This window comes from Seriola dumerili, unplaced genomic scaffold, assembly GCF_002260705.1.
Source record: "Seriola dumerili isolate Sdu_G_001 unplaced genomic scaffold, Sdu_1.0 BDQW01000393.1, whole genome shotgun sequence".
Classification (NCBI taxonomy): Eukaryota; Metazoa; Chordata; class Actinopteri; order Carangiformes; family Carangidae; genus Seriola; species Seriola dumerili.
In genome coordinates this window covers 1,207,419-1,226,580 of record NW_019174648.1, presented here as the reverse complement: position 1 = coordinate 1,226,580, position 19,162 = coordinate 1,207,419, and the positions used below count along the sequence as shown (strand labels likewise).

Genomic DNA, 19,162 nt, shown 5'->3' with positions numbered 1-19,162 from the left:
ATACAGATGGCAAAGTCTGATATGTTTGGAATTAAGTTTTTTTTTTTTTTTTTTTTACTTGTGATTTGTTTGGACTGATGTGTTTTAGTTTTGGTTTTTTAAGTGGAGACTCGACGGCCGATGAGTCTCCTACAAGAGGAGGTGGTTGTGAATAAGAGCAGTGATTCAGAGCTACAACGTGACATAGGTTCTAGTTACACCTTGAGCAGATGCAGATTGAGACAAATCCTCACAGGCAACGTGTTGATCTACACCCTGCAAGTAGAAAAGCATAAAAGAAAAGGATTCATTTGTTCCAGCGCGGCGGCGCCTCGTGTCACGGCTGCTGGAAAAGTTCACAGTTGTGTGATGCAAACGGTCACACCCTTGTGCTTTTTGTTCAGAGGTGGAACTACGGTGAATTTGGACTTCTTCGCATTTTCTTCTGTTTATTGCAGTTTTAGTTTCTGCTCCGTGGACCTGAACGCGTCCATAAATCTTCAACAACAACCAGACAGATTAAATCCCACAGGCCTGATCTTATCACGATTTTAAAGCATATTTAGAAAGTGAAGTTGGTAAACTTTACCTCTTTCATCCCTCCTCTGTCTTTCTTGCTTTGTCTGCTTTCATACTTCTTAACATTTTACTTCCTTCACCCATTTTCTCCCTCCTCCCTCTCCTCCCCGCCTCTTCTCAGTCTCTCCCCAGGCTACACACATGCAGGTATTCAGCTGGCAAGCTGCCGCTCCCCTCTCTAATTTCTTGTTGCCTGTAGCTACAGCTACATGCGTGCCAAGTGGTGATGTATATGGAGTGTTGCAGAGGGAGCTAGCAAGACGTGTTTCAACCTGTGCTAGGCAGGGCCGGGTCAGGTGGGTCCAGGCTGAGCTGGGCTGGGCTGAGCTGGGCTGGGCTGGGCTGGGCTGGGCTGGGCCGGGACGGGCTGGGCTAGGGGAAGCAATTCAACCCCCTCCTGCTTAGACGATCCACCTTGAGGACATTTTCTGGAACAAACACCAACAGGTAGAGCAGTTGACAGTGCATCCTTCCTATAAACATGCAAACCTGCAACAGGAGCTTTAAGGGAAACTGGAAATTATCTTTTGCAACAAGTAGCAACAGTTTGAGTCATATAGTGACTTAAAGGTGCTAATATTTACACACTGATGATTATATCCCTGAGCAGCTTCTAAGTTCTGAGGCCTTATGATCGCTCATAACTTTAATAGATATTAATTACAGGTTAGCTTCACCTTCCCTGCAGCAATTTGCCGAAGGAGGAGTCAACATTTTTCTCATGTTTACTGCTCTTCAGATGTGTTTCACACACGGACTGACAGGAACGTTAGATTTAGCAGACTGAACATTCAAGAAATCAGACTTGTGTTTGTGTTCTGAACACTGGCGGTGGAGATTAAAATGATGCTGAATCCTGTTTCCTGTACATGTGCAGAACAGTTAGTCAAATGCACAGTGTGTGTGTGTGTGTTTACCTCTCCCTCTCCGGACCTGTTTAGATAAAGTCCCATCTGGATGGCCAAGTTTTAGGAATTCCCCAACACTCCCTAAACAGTTTGTATTTTTTGCAAGAGAGGCATAAAGGTCGCCTTCGGTCAGTTCGACATCAGTAACATCAGTCAAACTGCAGCGCCGTTGAATGGCCAGCAGGGGCGGCCATGCGTCCCGCTGAGCGAGACCAAGACCCTCCATCTGTTCTCTCGTTTCACACAGAAAACTAGCTGCTCGTTCTGTCTGTGGTTCAGCACAAGTCGACGGAAAGTGCAATGAGATAAGAGGGCGAGTTGTGTTTTTACAGATGCATGGAAACAGAGGGCGAGCGTGTGTTTGTGTATCACCAATGCTTCATCGGGAGCCGAGTGATCTCTGCAGGCGGCTGTTGTCGAACGCGTGTTGTCGCGAAATACTCTCACACAGCGACTGAAGTGGCTTTAAAAACATTTATTACTTATTAAACGCTTCAGTAGTTGACCTTAGTGATCCTTCAGATAGAAACTAGTTAATTCACACTTTCAGATATGTAACTGAATACCCGCATCATTGTTTTAAAGCTGCAGCTAACAATTATTATCATTAACGATTAGTCCGCTCTTTCTTCATTAAGCACTAAATTGTTTAATGTGTAAAATATCAAAGAAACTTGTTGTGTGACTGAACTGACTAAGCAATTCAACAAAAAATTGCATCTTTTCCTCTTTTTACATTGGAAAACATCAAATCTGAGTCACATTTCATCGGTGAGTGGAGGTAAAGAATACATACGATCTGAGCCAGGTTTGGAGGTGGTGCCTCAAAATCTGTGAGTGCTCTCCCTGCAGGTATCTCTCAGTGGGAGGTCACAGAGGTCAACGTTCATCAGAACCAAATGAAAAGAAAAGAGAGGAGAGAAAATTGCGTTGAGAAGAAAGAGAATTCCCGGGAATATCAATGGAATTCCTGGACCGGCGCTGTGGCCGGATCGCGTGTGTGTGTGTGTGTGTGACTTTGGGGGGTTTCATCAGTTGAACAGGTGGGGGTTGGTGGTGGTGGTGGGGGGGGTTCTTCCTCTTCCAAAGAGCCGGTGAGTCAAAACACACATTGTCGGATTTTTTTGTCGGCGTGAAAACATTTGGTTTGGTTGTGGCTCGCGGGGCGTCAGCGTCTTGAAGCAGTTAAAGTCCAGCCGCGATGAAAGGGATCAGCAGTTTGACGCAGCGGCTCGGAGCCTGGAGTGCCACTCTCCAGAACTGGATAAACACACACACACACACACACACACACTTAGACACACAGATATTTAACACATGAAGTAGGACACATGCACACACATATGCTGAGCAATGAAACGATACCATTACAACAACGTAATCCTCTTTGTTTGTCACATTGAAATCTTTCCTCTGGTTACTTCCAGATTTATTCTTTAATATTTTTGTGGTAATTTCATGACTTTTTTATGAGAGAGTGAAAAGGAGCTGATGGGAAATGGGGATAGAGAAATCTAGAGCTGCAATTGATCAATTAATCAAACACATGGATGACGCTTTAAACTCCTCCACCACCAGGCTGCACCATGTTCTTTTTTATTTATATATATAATTTATATATATATATAAAGACGCGAATGAAAAAGTGAAAGGTCAGATACGTCATGAGTTACTCAGATAACCAATTTATTCTCTGCCACTTATTGTAAATGGTTTTAACGTCTCACGATGACACTGTTAATCATGAATAATACTATACCTGTGACATGACAGACTGACCCTTTAACTTTAAGGATAATATTTTAGCAGGAGATGCAACAGAGTTACAAGTATTTCTTGTGTGTGTGTGTGTGTGTGTGTGTGTGTGTGTGTGTAGGCTGATGCAAACATGTTGGCTCTAGTTTCAGATTGCGGTCGCTGACTGCTGAGCTGCGATCAGTGTTGCAAAACAGAAGTTATTAGTTGTGGTGCTGTGGTCAAATCAGGGATTTTACAAATCTGTGCATCGGTGTGTGTGTGTGTGTATGTATGTGTGTGTGTGTGTGATTGTGTGTGTGTGATAGTGTGAATTAATGATGTTCAAAAGAGGGAGATACACTGTTAGTTTGTCGGTCCTTGCATCTGTGTGTACTGTTTATGAGAGAATTTGTGTATCTACACATTATGTGTTTCTATGCTGCTTCAATGCGTATTTATGCATGGTTTTGTGTGTGTGTGTGTGTGTGTGTGTGTGTGTGTGTGTGTGTGTGTGTGTGTGTGTGTGTGTGTGTGTGTGTGTTACCAGGGCAGGGCAGTGTGTATAGGTGTCTAATCATCAGTCTGTGATGAGCAGGGGAATTCCAGTCTCGCCAGTCTAATCCCCGGGTGCATGCCTTCCGCTCGCTCCCCCTCCTCCTCCTCCTCCGCCTCCTCCTCCTCCCCCTCCTCACCTCATCCATCCTCACCTGGCTCACTTCCCCATCACTCTGCACACACGTCTCTCCTTTTCGCTTATCTTTTAAAAAATGTTTTGTTGCAGTATGTTTTTGAACCCAGACCTGGAAAAAGAAAACACTGTTATTGTCTTTTATTCAACCCCTCAGATTCACTCCAGTAGTTACACTGGAAAAACACAGTTGCACTGCATGGTACAGTTAATCAGTTAACATCCCATCATGCTTTGTGGCAATTATAAAAATAATGAGCAGAACAGAACAAACCCACACCTCCTTCTATAATACTGCTTTGTTAGCTGATTGGACACATTTACTGTGTGTACATGCTCCTCAGTTGACGTTAGCATGTGTTTAGCATGTAACAAGAGACAAATGACCAACTAACTGATTGGCACAGGATTAAATGTTGGAAAACTTATTTTTTTTCTCTGTCTTTACAATCACCATGAGACACAAGTTGCAGAAGCTGCAGCAATAGCAGCTAGCTGCGCGGTTAGCTAGCTTGTTTTGGTTAATTCACAAATATCTATACGCATGAAACAAGAGATAAATGAAAAACTCACATAAGATTAAAACTTGATTAAAAATGATTTAGATTAAAAATGTATTTTTTTTTCTGTGTTCTTAAAGTCCCAGTGAAACACAAGTTAGAGCATTTTAGCGGCAGCAATAGCAGCTAGCTAAGCTAACGGTCAAGTTCAGCTAGTTAGCCGCAAAAAAATCACGTGATTCAGTAAATTTACTGTAAATTTAATGTATATTGAAGATGAGTCATCAAAGATATTAAGAGAAGGAAGATATATAGACATAAAAATGCAAAAAAAATCACTTTTGACTCATGTAACAAGAAATAAATGAACAGCTGACACATGAGCAAAAGATTAAGATGTTTTTATTTCACGGTGACTTTGAATCTAAGACACCTTTGCCACTAAGATCAGCGTGATTTCATGAATGAATTTAGGATACTTTTGGGTCATTAATTGTCTCATTTTGACCTCAGTTTGTTGAACGCCCGCCCCCCAGTGTCAGACATGAACCTCTGCAGTCGTGACTGTTATTACCTGTCCTCTACGGACCTCCAGCGGCGCTGAGGCCGGCCAGCCGGGGCTTGTCGGCTCAGGCTGGCAGCCCTCAGAGTGCGAGCCCGGCTGTTCCTCCCCTCAGGCCTGATTGCAAGGTTGATGGAAAAAGTGGGACGCTGTTGAGGAGAGAGAGAGAGAGAGAGAGAGAGAGAGTGAGGGAAATGATAGAGTGAGTTAAAAGAGAGCAGGAGAGAGCCATACAGACCGAGGGAGTGGAGCAAATATCTGCAGCTCACTGACCTCTCTAAGTGGATTACATGCCCCGTCAGTGCTGGGGGGTGGGTGGGGAGGGGTGAGCGAGGAGGGGGTGCAGAGAGGGAGCAAACAGCATGGAGAGATATACTTTTTAACGCTGTATTTAGGCAGAATTTTTCATTTCAGTTCGTTTCGGCTTCTTTTACCCCAGACGGGGGCAACAGATTTGCAGTAAATCACAGTGCAGCGCCTCCACCTGCAGCTGCACCCGGTCGTCTTAACATGTTTTATAGCATCAAGATAATGTTGTAGCTAAACACATACGAGGGTTTCAAACCAACCGAACATGTAGAAAGCTGTGGTGACTGTGGAGTCGGATCATACACTGTGATCACATTAACCACTAATTGTAATATCACAGAGACGGTAAAGCGTTTATAATATTTGATACAGTAGCTGAATGATGTAATATCATTAGTCAGTATTATTATTGCATCTTCACACCCACCTGATGGAGTGATCATTTTATTTCTGACAGGTTTATGACAGGTAGGGCTGGGTGATGCGGTGGAAATCATTATCACATTTAATCGGCTATTTTCTGAGTTTCATAAGGCAATGGTTCCCAACCTGGGGGTCTGGACCCCCACAAGGGATCATGGGATATATATGAAGGGTCACGAGATGATGTAGAGCAGATAACGACATCTGCTGAGGATGGTTTTAACTAATCTCACTGATTAATTTTGTTCTGCTGTTATGTCAGTTGAATTATTCCCATTTTCGTTTCACGACAATATCACAAATCAATAATCTTCTCATACGGAAGTGGAAAGAAAGCAGGAAATGAATGTAGCTGAGTTTAAAAGAGCTGCTACAATCAGACCCCGACTCCTTTAATCGCAACTGCCCCGCGTGCCCTTGAGCAAGGCAGTAAACCCCTCTCACTGCACAGGGGGTTTTCACTTGGTGCTGAGCATCCGTGAACGTTTCAGAGCCTTGTAAGCTCAAATGAGCCTTGTCATGCTCTTCTGGATAAATGCACGTCAAGCGGGGGGGAAAGAGGGATGAGGGGAGCGAGGACGGGGAGGCAGGTGGATGACGAGAAAGTGAAAGAGAGAGAAAGAGATGGAGGAGAAAAAGAGCGTGAGCTGCAGGCCTGGGCGTGGGAGAGCAGACTGCATTGAGCTGAACCAGACCAGAGACTAATCTGGAGATCCAGGGCTTGTAAAAACAGCTCCACACACACACACACACACACACACACACACACGCACACACAACCTTGACTACCCATGTAGATTTATTCAGGCGTGTGTGTGTGTGTGTGTGTGTGTGTGTGTGTGTGTGTGTGTGTCTGTGTGTGTGTGTGTGTTTGTGTGGATAACCCTCTAGCCTCTGGTCCAGATAGCAGTTTACCCATGTTTTGTGTTTACTACCAACATGCGACGGCCTGTGGATCCTTTAATCCAGAACTCCTGACAGCGACATGTTGTCTTCTTTGACGTGGGAATCAAACCCTCAACCCGGTGTCTCGCTTTAGCCTCCGAGCCGCACAGGAAGTCCGACGAGCCACTGCATAGAGCACATACAGCCTGTGGTTAACACCTTGTTTATAACTGTGGACACTTCCTGTACACACACACACACACACACAGGAATGTGACAAATGTACCGTAATGTACACATATGCACACACCTGTGTCTCCATCTGTGTGTGTATACAAACACAAGCCATACATGGTGGTAAATCAAAACAGTTTACAGATTTCACTTTGCAGAAGAACCAGATTATATAAATCTAGTGACGGAAATTGTAAAATAAAGTGGATTTAGACTTAAATTGATAATTATTTTCATTATTTATAAATTTTGAACCAAAGTTATTTTACAGTGAGATTTTGTCAGTCTGCTCTGATGTTGACCTTTGACTCTCCCGGGTCAAAGGAAGTGTTGTAATGTAGTCAGAGAGGCCTGCACTGAACCCGATACATGTAGTGTAACTTAATACAGACACACACACACATGCCAGTGTGTGCAGGCATGTTGTACAGACCGGACTGTCCCTGCAGATCACACAGGCTTCTATGTCAAAGTCCTGATACATATGTACGCACCAGCTTCTTAAAAGATTTACACTGCTGGATGTGCGATGTGGCACAGATGTGGACTGATGTTTTTTTACCTCGCACTGTCTTGTCTGTGAAGTCACAGAAGTGTCGACGTCACCTGTTGTTGAAGGAGATTAGTCTTTAAGTTTTTCAAATGTATGAAAAAGTGAAAAAAATCACAATTTTCTAGAGACCGAGTTTACGTCTTAAAATTCAACCATCAGTCCAAAACACAAAGACATCTTCACATTTCAGAAGCTGGAACCATAAAATCCAAATTAACAAATGAAGTAATCAATTGAGTGATAATCAAAATAGTAGCTAGCTAGTTACTGATTAATCAACTAATAGTTTCAGCTCTAAATCTATTAAATTGAGTTGTTTTGCACCTGTTCACTAGATATTCATATATCTGAAAAGATATTCTTTTATCTACAATATGCATTCATTGATTTAAGATTTCACAAAACACTTAACTACCCACTTTTTTAAAATTATTTTTGGGTTGCACAGATGCTTCCGTGTCGACGCTGTCAGCCAAAAATGGTGGCAAAGAGCAAGGGTCACTTCCTTCGATGACCTCAGACCGGACTGGTAGTAAACTGATGAAGACCTATTGCACAGAGTCTCGGTCTACGAGCTGTTTTTGGAGTCAGATTCGGGGTTTGAAACGTCGTCACCAAAGAAATCACGTCCCTCCTCCTCAAACTTTTTCTGAATCACTGGGCTGAGACGACCGCCATGTGCCTCTAATGTCACGGTTTCTGACCCATTAAGTCCTTCACACCTCTTTTTTTTTTTTTTGCTCCCTTTACCCTGTTTCACTGAGCTGTAATGATTTATCTAATTGACAGAAAAGTAATCCCCAAATATTTGCCGGTTTCAGCCTCTAAAATGAGAGGATTTGCTGCTTTTCTGTGTTTCAGCGTCACTGTAAACTGAATATCTTCCTCGCACGGGCCAAAAACACAGAAATAACCACGAAAACCATCAACGCCAACCATGGACACACAAAAGCTTCTGCAGACACAGAAAAATGCTGACTTGCCTGCCCCGTCTGTCCTCTCTCTCTCCCTCTCTCTGCCACTCTGTCTTCTCTCACAACCTGACTGCCTGGCATGCGTGCAATCGATGCCCGTCTGGCATCCACTGTGTCAACAAGCATGGGAAAAGTTAATCAACAGCTTGGCACTCCCACTCCCTCTGTCCCTCCATCCACCCCTCCCTCCCTTTCTCCACTTTCCTTTAACCCTCTTTGCTCTTCTAAAGAAAAGGAGGATCAGCATTTCCACAAGTTGATTGTTCATCTTTGCTGAGAAAAAACTGAAGCATTCTGGCAGATAAATTTGTTTTGTTTCAGATAGAAAAAATAATCCGTTGTTTGGTCTTCACTGACCTTCCACCTGTCTTCTTATCTGAAGAGAATCCACAAACTTTTCTCTTTTTTCTGTGGGAAAAAAAAATGCTGCCTGTAGCGTGCAGGGAAGAGCAATGACGGAGCCCCCCCTAGTGGTGTCGTGCATCATCTGCAGTGTGATACACAAAATGCAACGCTCAGTTTCCTCAGGAGGCAGCGGTAGTTTGTTGAGGTGCAAGTTGTTTCACATTAAACAGCTGCATTTTAGTTGCACCGACCTGTCCTCTGCATCTAGAGACCTTGAGTGCTTATGTGGCGATTAGATGGTTAGTGTCCTCGACAGTGAAAGCCAGCAAATTGTTTCTCTATGGTTCAACTCTGCCCGTGTCATAAAGTTATCTAGTGGTGTCTGTTTTGTCACAGAGTTTCTTCTGGTGCACTCAGGGCTGAAATAACACACACTAATATCTACCTCGATCTTGTTTCTCAACAGGCTTGCCATGGATGTGTGGGATCCAAATGTGACTGCAGTGGAGTGAAAGGAGCCAAGGTAGGCAACGTGACACACGACACACAAAATTACATGATGTACAATATTCAGTTTCGGGGCAACGCACAGACAAATGCTGCTTTAGACTCCTCAGTAAAAACTTTTGCATGATGAGATTGCGCAAAAGTGTTAATAAATGGTTTATAACACACTATAATGTCATTGTATGCAGCTACAATTACATTTTAAAGTGTGTATTAATGTACAGTATTCGTCAACAGTTATAATGTCTCCTTCGAAGGTATATTTTATATCATTACAACTGTGTTTCACTTTATTCTCATTCATTATCTCTTTATACTGCGGCCTCCACTTTAAGGTGTTAAGGAGGTTAAAGTAAACTGTATATTTCTGTGTGTAATTGAAAGAACTTGGTATTGTATTTGTATATGTCTGTGTACATGGTTTCTGTATCTGTGTCATCGTGTGCAGGGCGAACGGGGTTTCCCAGGTCTCACCGGACAGCCAGGAGTCCCAGGGTTCCCCGGACCCGAGGGGCCGATTGGACCCAGAGGAGAGAAGGTGGGTTGGGGGCGCTACAGAAGCAACACAATTATGAATTGGGGTTTGGAGATACCAAATGGAAATACCACTTTAGTTCGTCCAGTTAATAATGTCTGTCTGCTTTTGTGTTCTCCCTCTCAGGGCAGCGATGGACCTCAAGGACCAGGTGGCCCGAAGGGAATTAGAGTAAGCAAATCACGTTTGTTCCTCTTATCAATTTCTGGTGTTTCTTCTCCTACAAACAGCAGTTTCTCTTTTACCAAGTTTAGATTTTTTATTCATTTATTTATTTTTCTTAATTAACATATTTCCAAGGGTTAGTAAAAAAGCACAGTTTAATTTCAGGGGTTGGTTTTCCATGTTGATTAAAAAATTGTGAGCATGAATTATCCTAAGATGTCTCAGCACTGGATGATCCTGGGTTGTAATACCCTCCTCTGGCCAGCAGATGTCCTCATTTCTCCGTATCTCAAACACAGACAGTGAGGATGAAGAAGCTACAAGCTTGATTCTCCGTGATTGACATGCTCTGCAGGCTTTACACTTTAAATGACTGACTTTTATTATTTCCCTCCTAACAGGGGCCTCCTGGATTGCCAGGATTTCCAGGAACACCAGGTCTTCCAGTGAGTTTCCCCATCGTCTGAAATCCTACTAATCCTGTCTTACTGTACTTTGTCAAAGCCAGCATGTTTGATGTAACCTGTTGTTTACTTTCTGTTTCCCAGGGTCTGCCAGGGCAGGACGGACCTCCAGGCCCGAGAGGAGTGCCAGGTTGCAACGGGACAAAGGTATTATCTGATGGGAAAGTCTGACAACAAAACTCAGCTGAATATCTCTGAAGTTTTGTTTATTCTGACATTATTTCAAAGGATCTCACCGTCTCCACTTTCCCAGAGTGCTCCGTCAGTTGTCAGATAAATGAGCTCTGAATTCTGAAAGTGTCGTAAGGGTAATCCAGAGCTAGCATTGAAGCATATTTGTACCAGATTTCAATATTATCCTCGTTCCCTTTTTTCGAGTAAGCTTTGCTAAATTTGAAAAGCCTCTGTGATGTCATGAAAGAGAGCTTTTTTCATTTTGTCAAATTACTGTTTCCAAACTCAAGAATCAACTTCTGCTCCTCAGGGTGACAGAGGTTTTCCAGGAAGTTCAGGAATCCCTGGACAGCAAGGACTACCTGTGAGTCACTGATGAGAGTTTGTTCATTTAGAGTTTTTAACAAATTAATTAACAACTTCTCTGACTTTGATCTGTTCCCTGAAGATTTCTCTTCTCCTTGTCTCCTTTATAGGGTCCACCTGGTCTTCCAGGACCAAAGGTAAGTAAAATATTCTACCTGGATACAAAACTACTACTACAGTTTCTGTTGATTAATTGGGTCGTTGTAAAATGGATTTTATTATAAATATAGTGTATGTGTCTACATGAACTTGTTGTGGTGATGGTGTTTCACATGATTAGAAATGGTCAAAATGGACCTCCATCCTCCTTCAGTGCAACTATATTTAAGTAACATTACTTAGAGCAGTTTTGGGTATTTTCTAAGCTTCTTAAAGTAAGTAAGTAAATTTTTTTTTGTCTAACACTTTCCACTGATTGTGTGTCCTTTGTCTACAGGGAGACCCAGGCGATGTGATCTCAACAAATCGTTTTGGAGAGAAAGGAGCTGTGGGATTGCCCGGATTGCCGGGAGTTCCTGTAAGTTGTCTGGACACTGAATATAATAAGCCAAACTTTGTTCAAAACATCTGATTTCACACTTTAAATACATTTATCATCGCAGGAAAGTGACTTGATAAAGACTATGTATTTGTGTGAAATTTTTTCTGTGTGTTCATGTAACAGGGCACTTCTGGTCCCCCTGGTTTACCAGGTGCACTCGGGCCTCCCGGACCCAGAGGATATGAGGTAAAAGAGAGCTGCTGCGAAACATGATATCAAGGTCTTTTTTCCATTTTAGTTTTACAAATGGCATCAAATTGAAGGTGTTGAGGTAACTGGTTTCTGCTGTTGTTTTTCAGGGTCGCCCAGGTCCTCCTGGTCCTCCTGGACCAAAGGTGAGTTCAGACACATTTCAGTTGATCTGATGTCTTTGGTCATCATCATCATCATTCTTACCCTCTTGACCATAAAAGACTCTCCCCAAAGACTCAAAGACACAATGTCTATCTGTTTTTTCTTTGCAGGGAAACATGGGTTTGAACTTCCAAGGACCCAAAGGAGAGAAGGTACTGTAAAAAGTCTGACTGTCGTTATTCTCCTCTAGTTTTCACCACAAAACCCCTGATGAACACTCAGTCTGTCTATCAAGCTCTCTGTCTTTTCCGTCTGTTTCTATACTTTCTATGCTTGAATCTCACTTTGTGCATTTCTGGGTGTGAATGCAGGGTGAACCTGGTTTGCCAGGACCTCCCGGTCCTCCAGGACAGGTGGGAGAACAGAAGCGGCCCCCAGAGACTGAGATTCAGAGAGGAGACAAGGTAATAAAACCATCCTGAAACTGACCTTGTCAACAATCCTTTAGTAATCACACCAAGCATATTTGGACTTGAACAAGGGAGTTTTTTAAGTTATTACAAGTTTAGTTTAGTTGTTTTTACAAAAGGTCAAGACTTTTCTAATTAAGCTGTGGCACAGTTAGTTAGGATCTAAACTGACAGCCAACAACTACAAAATGCAAGTAAAAACTAACATCAAACAGACTAACCACAATCAAAAAGGAACATAACAAATGTAAGAAAATGTAAACTGACATAAAATTGAACTTAAGAAACAACAAATATTACAACAAATGTTTGTGTAAATGAATTAATATTAAAGATTAATATAAGGCCATTATTTGAAAATTCCAGTGTTTAAGTTCCATATTAATCCTAGAGCTTTGGAGAAAAAAGTTGCAGATGCAGGAGTTTTACCACTAGAGTGCAGCATTAAGCTGTTTAAATTTATATATTTTCAGGCTGTGGTACAAACACTTTGAGGGCAATATGACAGAAATGACCAGCAGTGAAATCGTTGAACATTGAACTTACTGTTTTGTGTGCTTTCTCTCAAGGGTGACCCAGGACTTCCCGGCCCTCCAGGTGATCCAGGCTATCCAGGACCTCCTGTGAGTATCTATTATGATATGTAATCATAAAAACATATATAAAAAAAATTAAAAACAACCTCTTTTCACAGTCATATTGTTTACACGTGTTCTGTTGTGATTGTAGGGTCCCTCAGGCGGCCAGAAAGGAGATAAGGGCGATCCAGGAGAGCCAGGCAAACGAGTAAGTACAGTTCTCACACGAACAAATATACAGCTGTGCTTAGATACTTAGGGTGAGGACTTTCATTGACATAATCCTACATGCCTAACCCTAACACATAACCTAAACTGAAGGCAAGCAGGAACCTCCTTTCGGACATCGGAATAAGGGGAAAGGTTGTGTCAACCTGAAACTTTTTCAGAAAAAATCTGACAATCGTGTTCACTGTACGCAGCAATTGGCGACATATGACAATCCTTCTAAGTCTCTCTCAGACTTCCCTCAAACACTTGTTCACTATTTTCTTCTATTTACAGGGCAAACCAGGCAAAGACGGTGACCCTGGTCCTCCAGGATTCCCTGTGAGTTTCTGCCAACATACGAGACAATTCATAAGACTTAATGTTGGGGAAATCATGCCAAAGATGTTTTTTAAATGTCTTATTCACTTGACTAACTTTCTTTTCTTTCTCCTGTCTTTGTTCACTATCAGGGCATCAAAGGAGAGTCAGGCTTGCCAGGTCCTCCAGGCAGGGATGGAGAGAGAGTAGGTTTTCTCCAAATTTTTTATAAATCCTAAAATTATTATTCAACAAGTCATGAGGTAATATTGCTGTTTTAATAACACTCCACCTCCTTCTTTTTTTGTAGGGTCTAAAAGGAGATCGTGGATATCCTGGCCCACCAGGAGTGGTGTGTAGTCTCCTTTTTCTTCATTTTCCTAAATACTCTTAAATCACAGTCCATGCATCGAGGGTTCAGCAGCATCCCGAGCTTTTCATCTCAGTTTGCTCAGTTGTCTTGGACATTTTTACCCACGACAACTCAGTTTTGCAAATCTATAATCACCTGAGTGAAAATGTGTAAATGATGCTACGGACGCTGTCCAAGTTCTCTTGAGCAAGGCAGTTTCAGTGTGAGACTGTAAATGTACAGGCAGCTCCACAAATGGGAATATGTGTAGCCATAAATAAAGATTCTACTTGACAACAAAAAATTAAGTTAAAAACATGGAAAAAAATACGAAAATCTATAGAAAATGCTCCATATCTAAAATAACAAATGACATCTCGATGCACTACATTCTTCTGACCACTGGGTGGTGACATTTCTCTCTATGTAGTTTTTCTTTTCTTTTCTTTCCTAATAAATTGAAAACATTTAAAGCCTTTCAACCACTACTAGCATCTACCCAGGTATCCATGTGAATTATTATAATTATTATTATTATAATAAGGGGGGAAAATAGAAAAAAAATATCATAAGCAGTGGAGTAGAAGTGCATTTACTGAATTTGGAAATAGCTTGTGAATACTTCACAAGCTACCCAGCAATGCAGAACGGTGTAATTGAAATTACCCCCACCTTTACCAGCTGTGACATTAAAATGGTGTATACATTAATGCATCAATAATTATTATCCAATAATATAATGTATATTATTCACAAATGAGTCATTCTGCATAATGGATACTTTAAGTGTATTTTGTATATTGTTGTTAAAACTTTTGTACCCCTTATCTTCTGAGTGCGGTGTTTCCACTTTGACTTAATTAAAAGATCTGAGTGCATCAAGTGCACTACATTCTTTGACCACTAGATGGTGGTATGTCTTTCTGTCTCACCTTGATTTTATTTGAGTTTTTTCAATACAGTAAAGTTATTAATATTTAATTATAGAGAAGGTATTTAGAGCCTTTGACCAGTTTACTGTGTGTAACTCTTTTCTTCTGAATCTAATTCATTTATTTTTCTACTCAGGTGATTGGCGGGCAGACAGCAGGTCGTGTTGGTCCTAAAGGTGAGCCCGGGTACCCTGGAACACCTGGGATCAAAGGGGAGCGCGGACCCACAGGTAAACACAAAACACACTTACACAGAGACAAAATATTCAAATACATAATTTGCATTCAGGTTATTTTTAAATATGTAGTGCATGCAATGCTAGCAGGCTAAAGAAACAAATTTTGACACTCAACCATCAATGAATTGTCATATTTTTTTTTTTATAAATAAAAAGTTTCATGTCTTAAATTACTCATGACTGTGCCATTTATTATGTTCGAAGGGCAGCAAGCAAATTAAATAGGTAGCTACTACCTGTAAGATAGTGAGGCTACTTTTGAAGATCAAAGGTTAGCTAACTTATGCTAACAACCTAATGATAAGTGATTGTGTGCCTCTGTCCACTGAGGCGTCACTTAGCTAATGAGATTTGAGTGGCAGAGATCAGTCAATTCATCAACTGATTGATTGAAAAAACAATTAAATATCAATTACTTACCACTACTTTTTTAATTGTGTTGTTCAGGTTTGACAGGACCTCCCGGAACACCAGGACGTCCAGCCATCGGTGGTAATGGTCAGCCTGGACCTCCAGGTTTCCCAGGAGAAAGAGGTCAGAAAGGAGAGCTTGGTCCTCCAGGGCTCTCTTTGCCCGGTCCCCCAGGACGTCCAGGATCTCCCGGTGGCCAGGGGCCACAAGGGCCCCCTGGACCTCCGGGCTTTTCCAGTGCAGGACAAAACTGCATCCCTGGAGAGGCTGGGCGTCCCGGCGTGCAGGGAGAGAGAGGTTACCCAGGAGAAACAGGCCAGAAAGGTGAGAGAATATACAGATGCTGCTGTTCATTCACAAATATCTGAGCTATATCATAAATGAAGCATAAATATACATGTCTACCTAAAATATCATTGAAAGACATTAAAGGAGTGGATTTTAGTTACAAGGTGGTCCACCCTGCTTGTGCACCACTAGGCAGAAAACACTGATGTTAATGATCTGATGCTCTTTTAGGTGACAAGGGCGACACCTGTGTGAACTGCTTTGGTGGCACCAGCTCCATCCCAGGACCCCCAGGACCCCCCGGATCGCCTGGATTCCCTGGTAATACCGTAAACTTTATTTCCACAATTACTCTCTTGCACAGACTCCACATCAATGTATGACCAGGGCACAGGGAGCGGATTATTGACCTGCTCAGTGGTACTTCATTGAAAATCGTAGGATCATTCTTACTGTGTTTTTAATCCAATCTGCAATCTGTCCACATCGGTCAGAGATGTTTTGCTCCTGCACAACAACTGATATGACTATAAATTAGATAATGAGATATAACTATAAGAATCACTTTATTTATATAATTTCTTTCCTGTCCTTCACCAGGAACACCTGGTGGCCAGGGTATCAAAGGAGACAGAGGATTTCCAGGAACACCTGGAGCTGTCGGCTCACCTGTGAGTTTTTACTTTCTACTTATATCATCCTGGAAAATGTTTTTTCATTTAGAAAGAGTGACTCTGTTACATAGTTTGTCCACCAGAGAGCAGTAACAAGTTTCAAAATCCTAAAAAATATTTGCAGATGAAATTACTATTGACCCGTATATCATATTCTCAAATACTGATATTGGTATCTGCCTCAAAAATCCAGTATTATCTTTGATCCCTGGTCATGAGTCAGAGTTTGATTGAATTCTTATGGCAAATGGCCCAGCCTAAAATTAAAATCTAAAATTTAAAGTACTAACAACCCGCTAAATTATTTTCCTCTTTACACCTTCGATCCTTTTGTTTCCAGGGATCCCCTGGACCTCAAGGTGCCCCAGGATTCCCCGGAGAGAAGGGTGACCCAGGTGATGCCATCACAGTCACTGGTATAAGGGGGGAGAAGGGTGACACTGGTTTCCCCGGATCACCCGGTCTGCCTGGTCTGGACGGACGCCCCGGTCGTGATGGAGTGCCTGGATCTCCTGGGCCCAAAGGAGCTCCCGTACGTGGCGTTTACTCAGTCTCTCCTATATTGAGATGTGTCGATCCATCCGTGGTTCATTTCTTAACTAATTTGTGTTTGCGACTGTGTTTGACAGGGCTCTCTGCTCGTGAAAGGAGAACGAGGACTCCCCGGTGAGCCAGGTTCCCCTGGTCTTCCAGGGGACAGGGGTCCCCCAGGTTCCCCCGGCTTTGGACCTCAAGGGCCCTCAGGAGAGAAGGGAGTGCAGGGAGTCTCAGGCAGACCTGGAGGTCCTGGTGCACCTGGTAAGAGATCAGTTTAGCTTTATTCACTGATTTCTGCCATTGGGACTTTAATCCAAGTTCTATATTATTTTTTATCTATCTCCTTTCCTTCAACCTAATATTCACCTCATGTAACCTTAGCCAAATGATCAGCACTCACCCAATCAATTGAATCCCGACCGTGGTTTCAACTCTCTACTCATTTTGCATTTATTTAAACTGCAAGTGCAACTTGATCCAGGATTAACAAATCAATCCTCAAAGAACCAAGTTATGGTTGAGAGTAAACTGGTTTATTTTAGCCTGACAACAACAGGTTAGCCTGAATTAATGAAGCCACAGTTTAAGAACAGGAACCAGCTTTACCTTTTTATCTCTCACCATACAGGTGCTAAAGGTGAACCAGGCCTGACAGTAGCAGAGAAAGGATTACCAGGAGCCAGAGGACAGGATGGAGAGCCTGGATTGCCTGGTGGACCAGGTATACAATCATTGCTTGAAGCACATTTGTCAATGCAGTGCTCATGCATAGATAAGGTAACATACAGCATATCTGTTGTCTAATTGTCTTTTTTTTTTTGTAATTTTCTGTTGTCAGGTAGCCCAGGTCAGCCCGGACAACCTGGTTTCCCTGGTTTACCAGGAGCGAAGGGTGACCCTGGACTCCCAGGCATCGGACTCCCTGGACCCCCAGGAGCTAAAGGTAAACATACGACAGTCACTCCTTCCAGCCGCCTGTCTATGTTTCCCTTTGTCCCTCTACCTCCTCATCCCACCTCTTACTTTCACATCACCCTCTTAATACATCATAGTCCTCCCTCATCCACCCTCTCCTCTTTTCTCCTCCAGGATTCCTAGGTATCCCCGGCCAGCCAGGAGCTCCTGGAGGACCAGGCAGACCAGGAGTGGATGGACTTCCCGGCCAGCCTGGATTTCCTGGAGCCAAGGTAGATAGATAGATGGACAGAGAGACAAAGCACTACATTAATACTGATGGGAAATTCACATTAAAGAAAACCTAAATGAAACGATGGATGAGAAATAAAATAACAAAAAACCCTGAAGAGCCCTAAATAATGTTTTGTCCATTTTGAAAATTAATTTTTAGTAGATGTCTTTCAGGATTTGTGTCTTCTCAAAATAAATGATGCAATAGAAAAAAAGAGAAATAGATTAATCTTTGTCAAAGTACATATCCATTTATATTAATCTTTACCTGGATTTTGTGTCCCCAAGAAACAAGTTTCTGTATTTATTTTCTGCAAGAAGATGGTGATCAGTCTACGTGTGTGTGCATGTGACAGGGTGAGCCTGGCTTTGGACTACCTGGCCCACCTGGTTTACCAGGAATGCCTGGAGGTAAAGGTTTCTCTGGACCAAAGGGAGATCCTGGTTTCCCTGGCGGCCCCGGTTCACCAGGACGATCTGGATTTGATGGCGGCCCAGGATCCAAAGGTATTATATAGTTCTGTTACTGGTGTGGTTTCTCTGAAGGGACACGTGCATGAATATTTGTGTGAGTGTGTGTCTGTGTGTGTAAGATACCAAAGCACAACAAAGCCATCTGACAGTACACCAAGCTGACAGTCACATCCTCTTCTCCCTATCCAGGTGAGCCCGGTTCACCTGGTATCCCTGGAGCTCGTGGCCCACCTGGATCCCCATCCATTGGCTCATTGGGGGCCCCAGGCCCCACTGGACCTCCAGGCCCAATGGGACCACCAGGTAAGAGGTTTAAGGTTGGATTAGGTACATTTTGTTCAAAAAGCACTATTTTAGGTTTCAGATACATTGGAAAAATATATAGTAGTCTAGAAAATGTGACAAGAGATACATATATCTAAATATAACTAATATTGATTACATTCTCCAGTCATATTTAGATAAAGTGATTTTCTTGTGATTTCCTTGGCACATCAGATTTAGAAGAGGCTTGTTTGCTAAAGAACAACTGTGATATATTTGTGACACTGTTTTTCATTTTATACTGTATTTGTGCTCGTTTTAATGTTTACAATTTTGATATATGTTTGTTTGGATTCTCAAAGTCACCCAGAATTGTGCATGATCACCCACTTGTAGTTTGTAAGGGTGTCTGGATGTCATTTTGGTACAGGGGTTTAAACTATATATATGGCACAGTTTCCATGTGAGCACCCCAAAGCACCTGAGCACCAGACTGAGTGTTGAG

The 19,162-nt window shown here is 42.4% G+C and overlaps 1 protein-coding gene across 1 annotated transcript in view; it reads left to right on the top strand.

Annotated features, from left to right (window-relative positions):
* Positions 1 to 19,162, top strand: part of col4a5 (collagen type IV alpha 5 chain) — a 42,265-nt gene that overhangs the window by 11,502 nt on the left and 11,601 nt on the right. The window contains exons 2-29 of the mRNA XM_022761293.1: positions 9,143 to 9,199; positions 9,632 to 9,721; positions 9,845 to 9,889; positions 10,285 to 10,329; positions 10,432 to 10,494; positions 10,832 to 10,885; positions 10,998 to 11,024; positions 11,324 to 11,404; positions 11,552 to 11,614; positions 11,728 to 11,763; positions 11,893 to 11,934; positions 12,094 to 12,186; positions 12,762 to 12,815; positions 12,922 to 12,978; positions 13,275 to 13,319; positions 13,451 to 13,504; positions 13,609 to 13,647; positions 14,719 to 14,812; positions 15,269 to 15,556; positions 15,752 to 15,841; positions 16,121 to 16,191; positions 16,535 to 16,726; positions 16,824 to 16,992; positions 17,360 to 17,452; positions 17,570 to 17,674; positions 17,821 to 17,918; positions 18,276 to 18,426; positions 18,583 to 18,696. Of these exons, the coding sequence (XP_022617014.1) occupies positions 9,143 to 9,199; positions 9,632 to 9,721; positions 9,845 to 9,889; positions 10,285 to 10,329; positions 10,432 to 10,494; positions 10,832 to 10,885; positions 10,998 to 11,024; positions 11,324 to 11,404; positions 11,552 to 11,614; positions 11,728 to 11,763; positions 11,893 to 11,934; positions 12,094 to 12,186; positions 12,762 to 12,815; positions 12,922 to 12,978; positions 13,275 to 13,319; positions 13,451 to 13,504; positions 13,609 to 13,647; positions 14,719 to 14,812; positions 15,269 to 15,556; positions 15,752 to 15,841; positions 16,121 to 16,191; positions 16,535 to 16,726; positions 16,824 to 16,992; positions 17,360 to 17,452; positions 17,570 to 17,674; positions 17,821 to 17,918; positions 18,276 to 18,426; positions 18,583 to 18,696 (2,410 nt within the window). The remainder of the gene's footprint in view (positions 1 to 9,142; positions 9,200 to 9,631; positions 9,722 to 9,844; positions 9,890 to 10,284; positions 10,330 to 10,431; positions 10,495 to 10,831; positions 10,886 to 10,997; positions 11,025 to 11,323; positions 11,405 to 11,551; positions 11,615 to 11,727; positions 11,764 to 11,892; positions 11,935 to 12,093; positions 12,187 to 12,761; positions 12,816 to 12,921; positions 12,979 to 13,274; positions 13,320 to 13,450; positions 13,505 to 13,608; positions 13,648 to 14,718; positions 14,813 to 15,268; positions 15,557 to 15,751; positions 15,842 to 16,120; positions 16,192 to 16,534; positions 16,727 to 16,823; positions 16,993 to 17,359; positions 17,453 to 17,569; positions 17,675 to 17,820; positions 17,919 to 18,275; positions 18,427 to 18,582; positions 18,697 to 19,162) is intronic.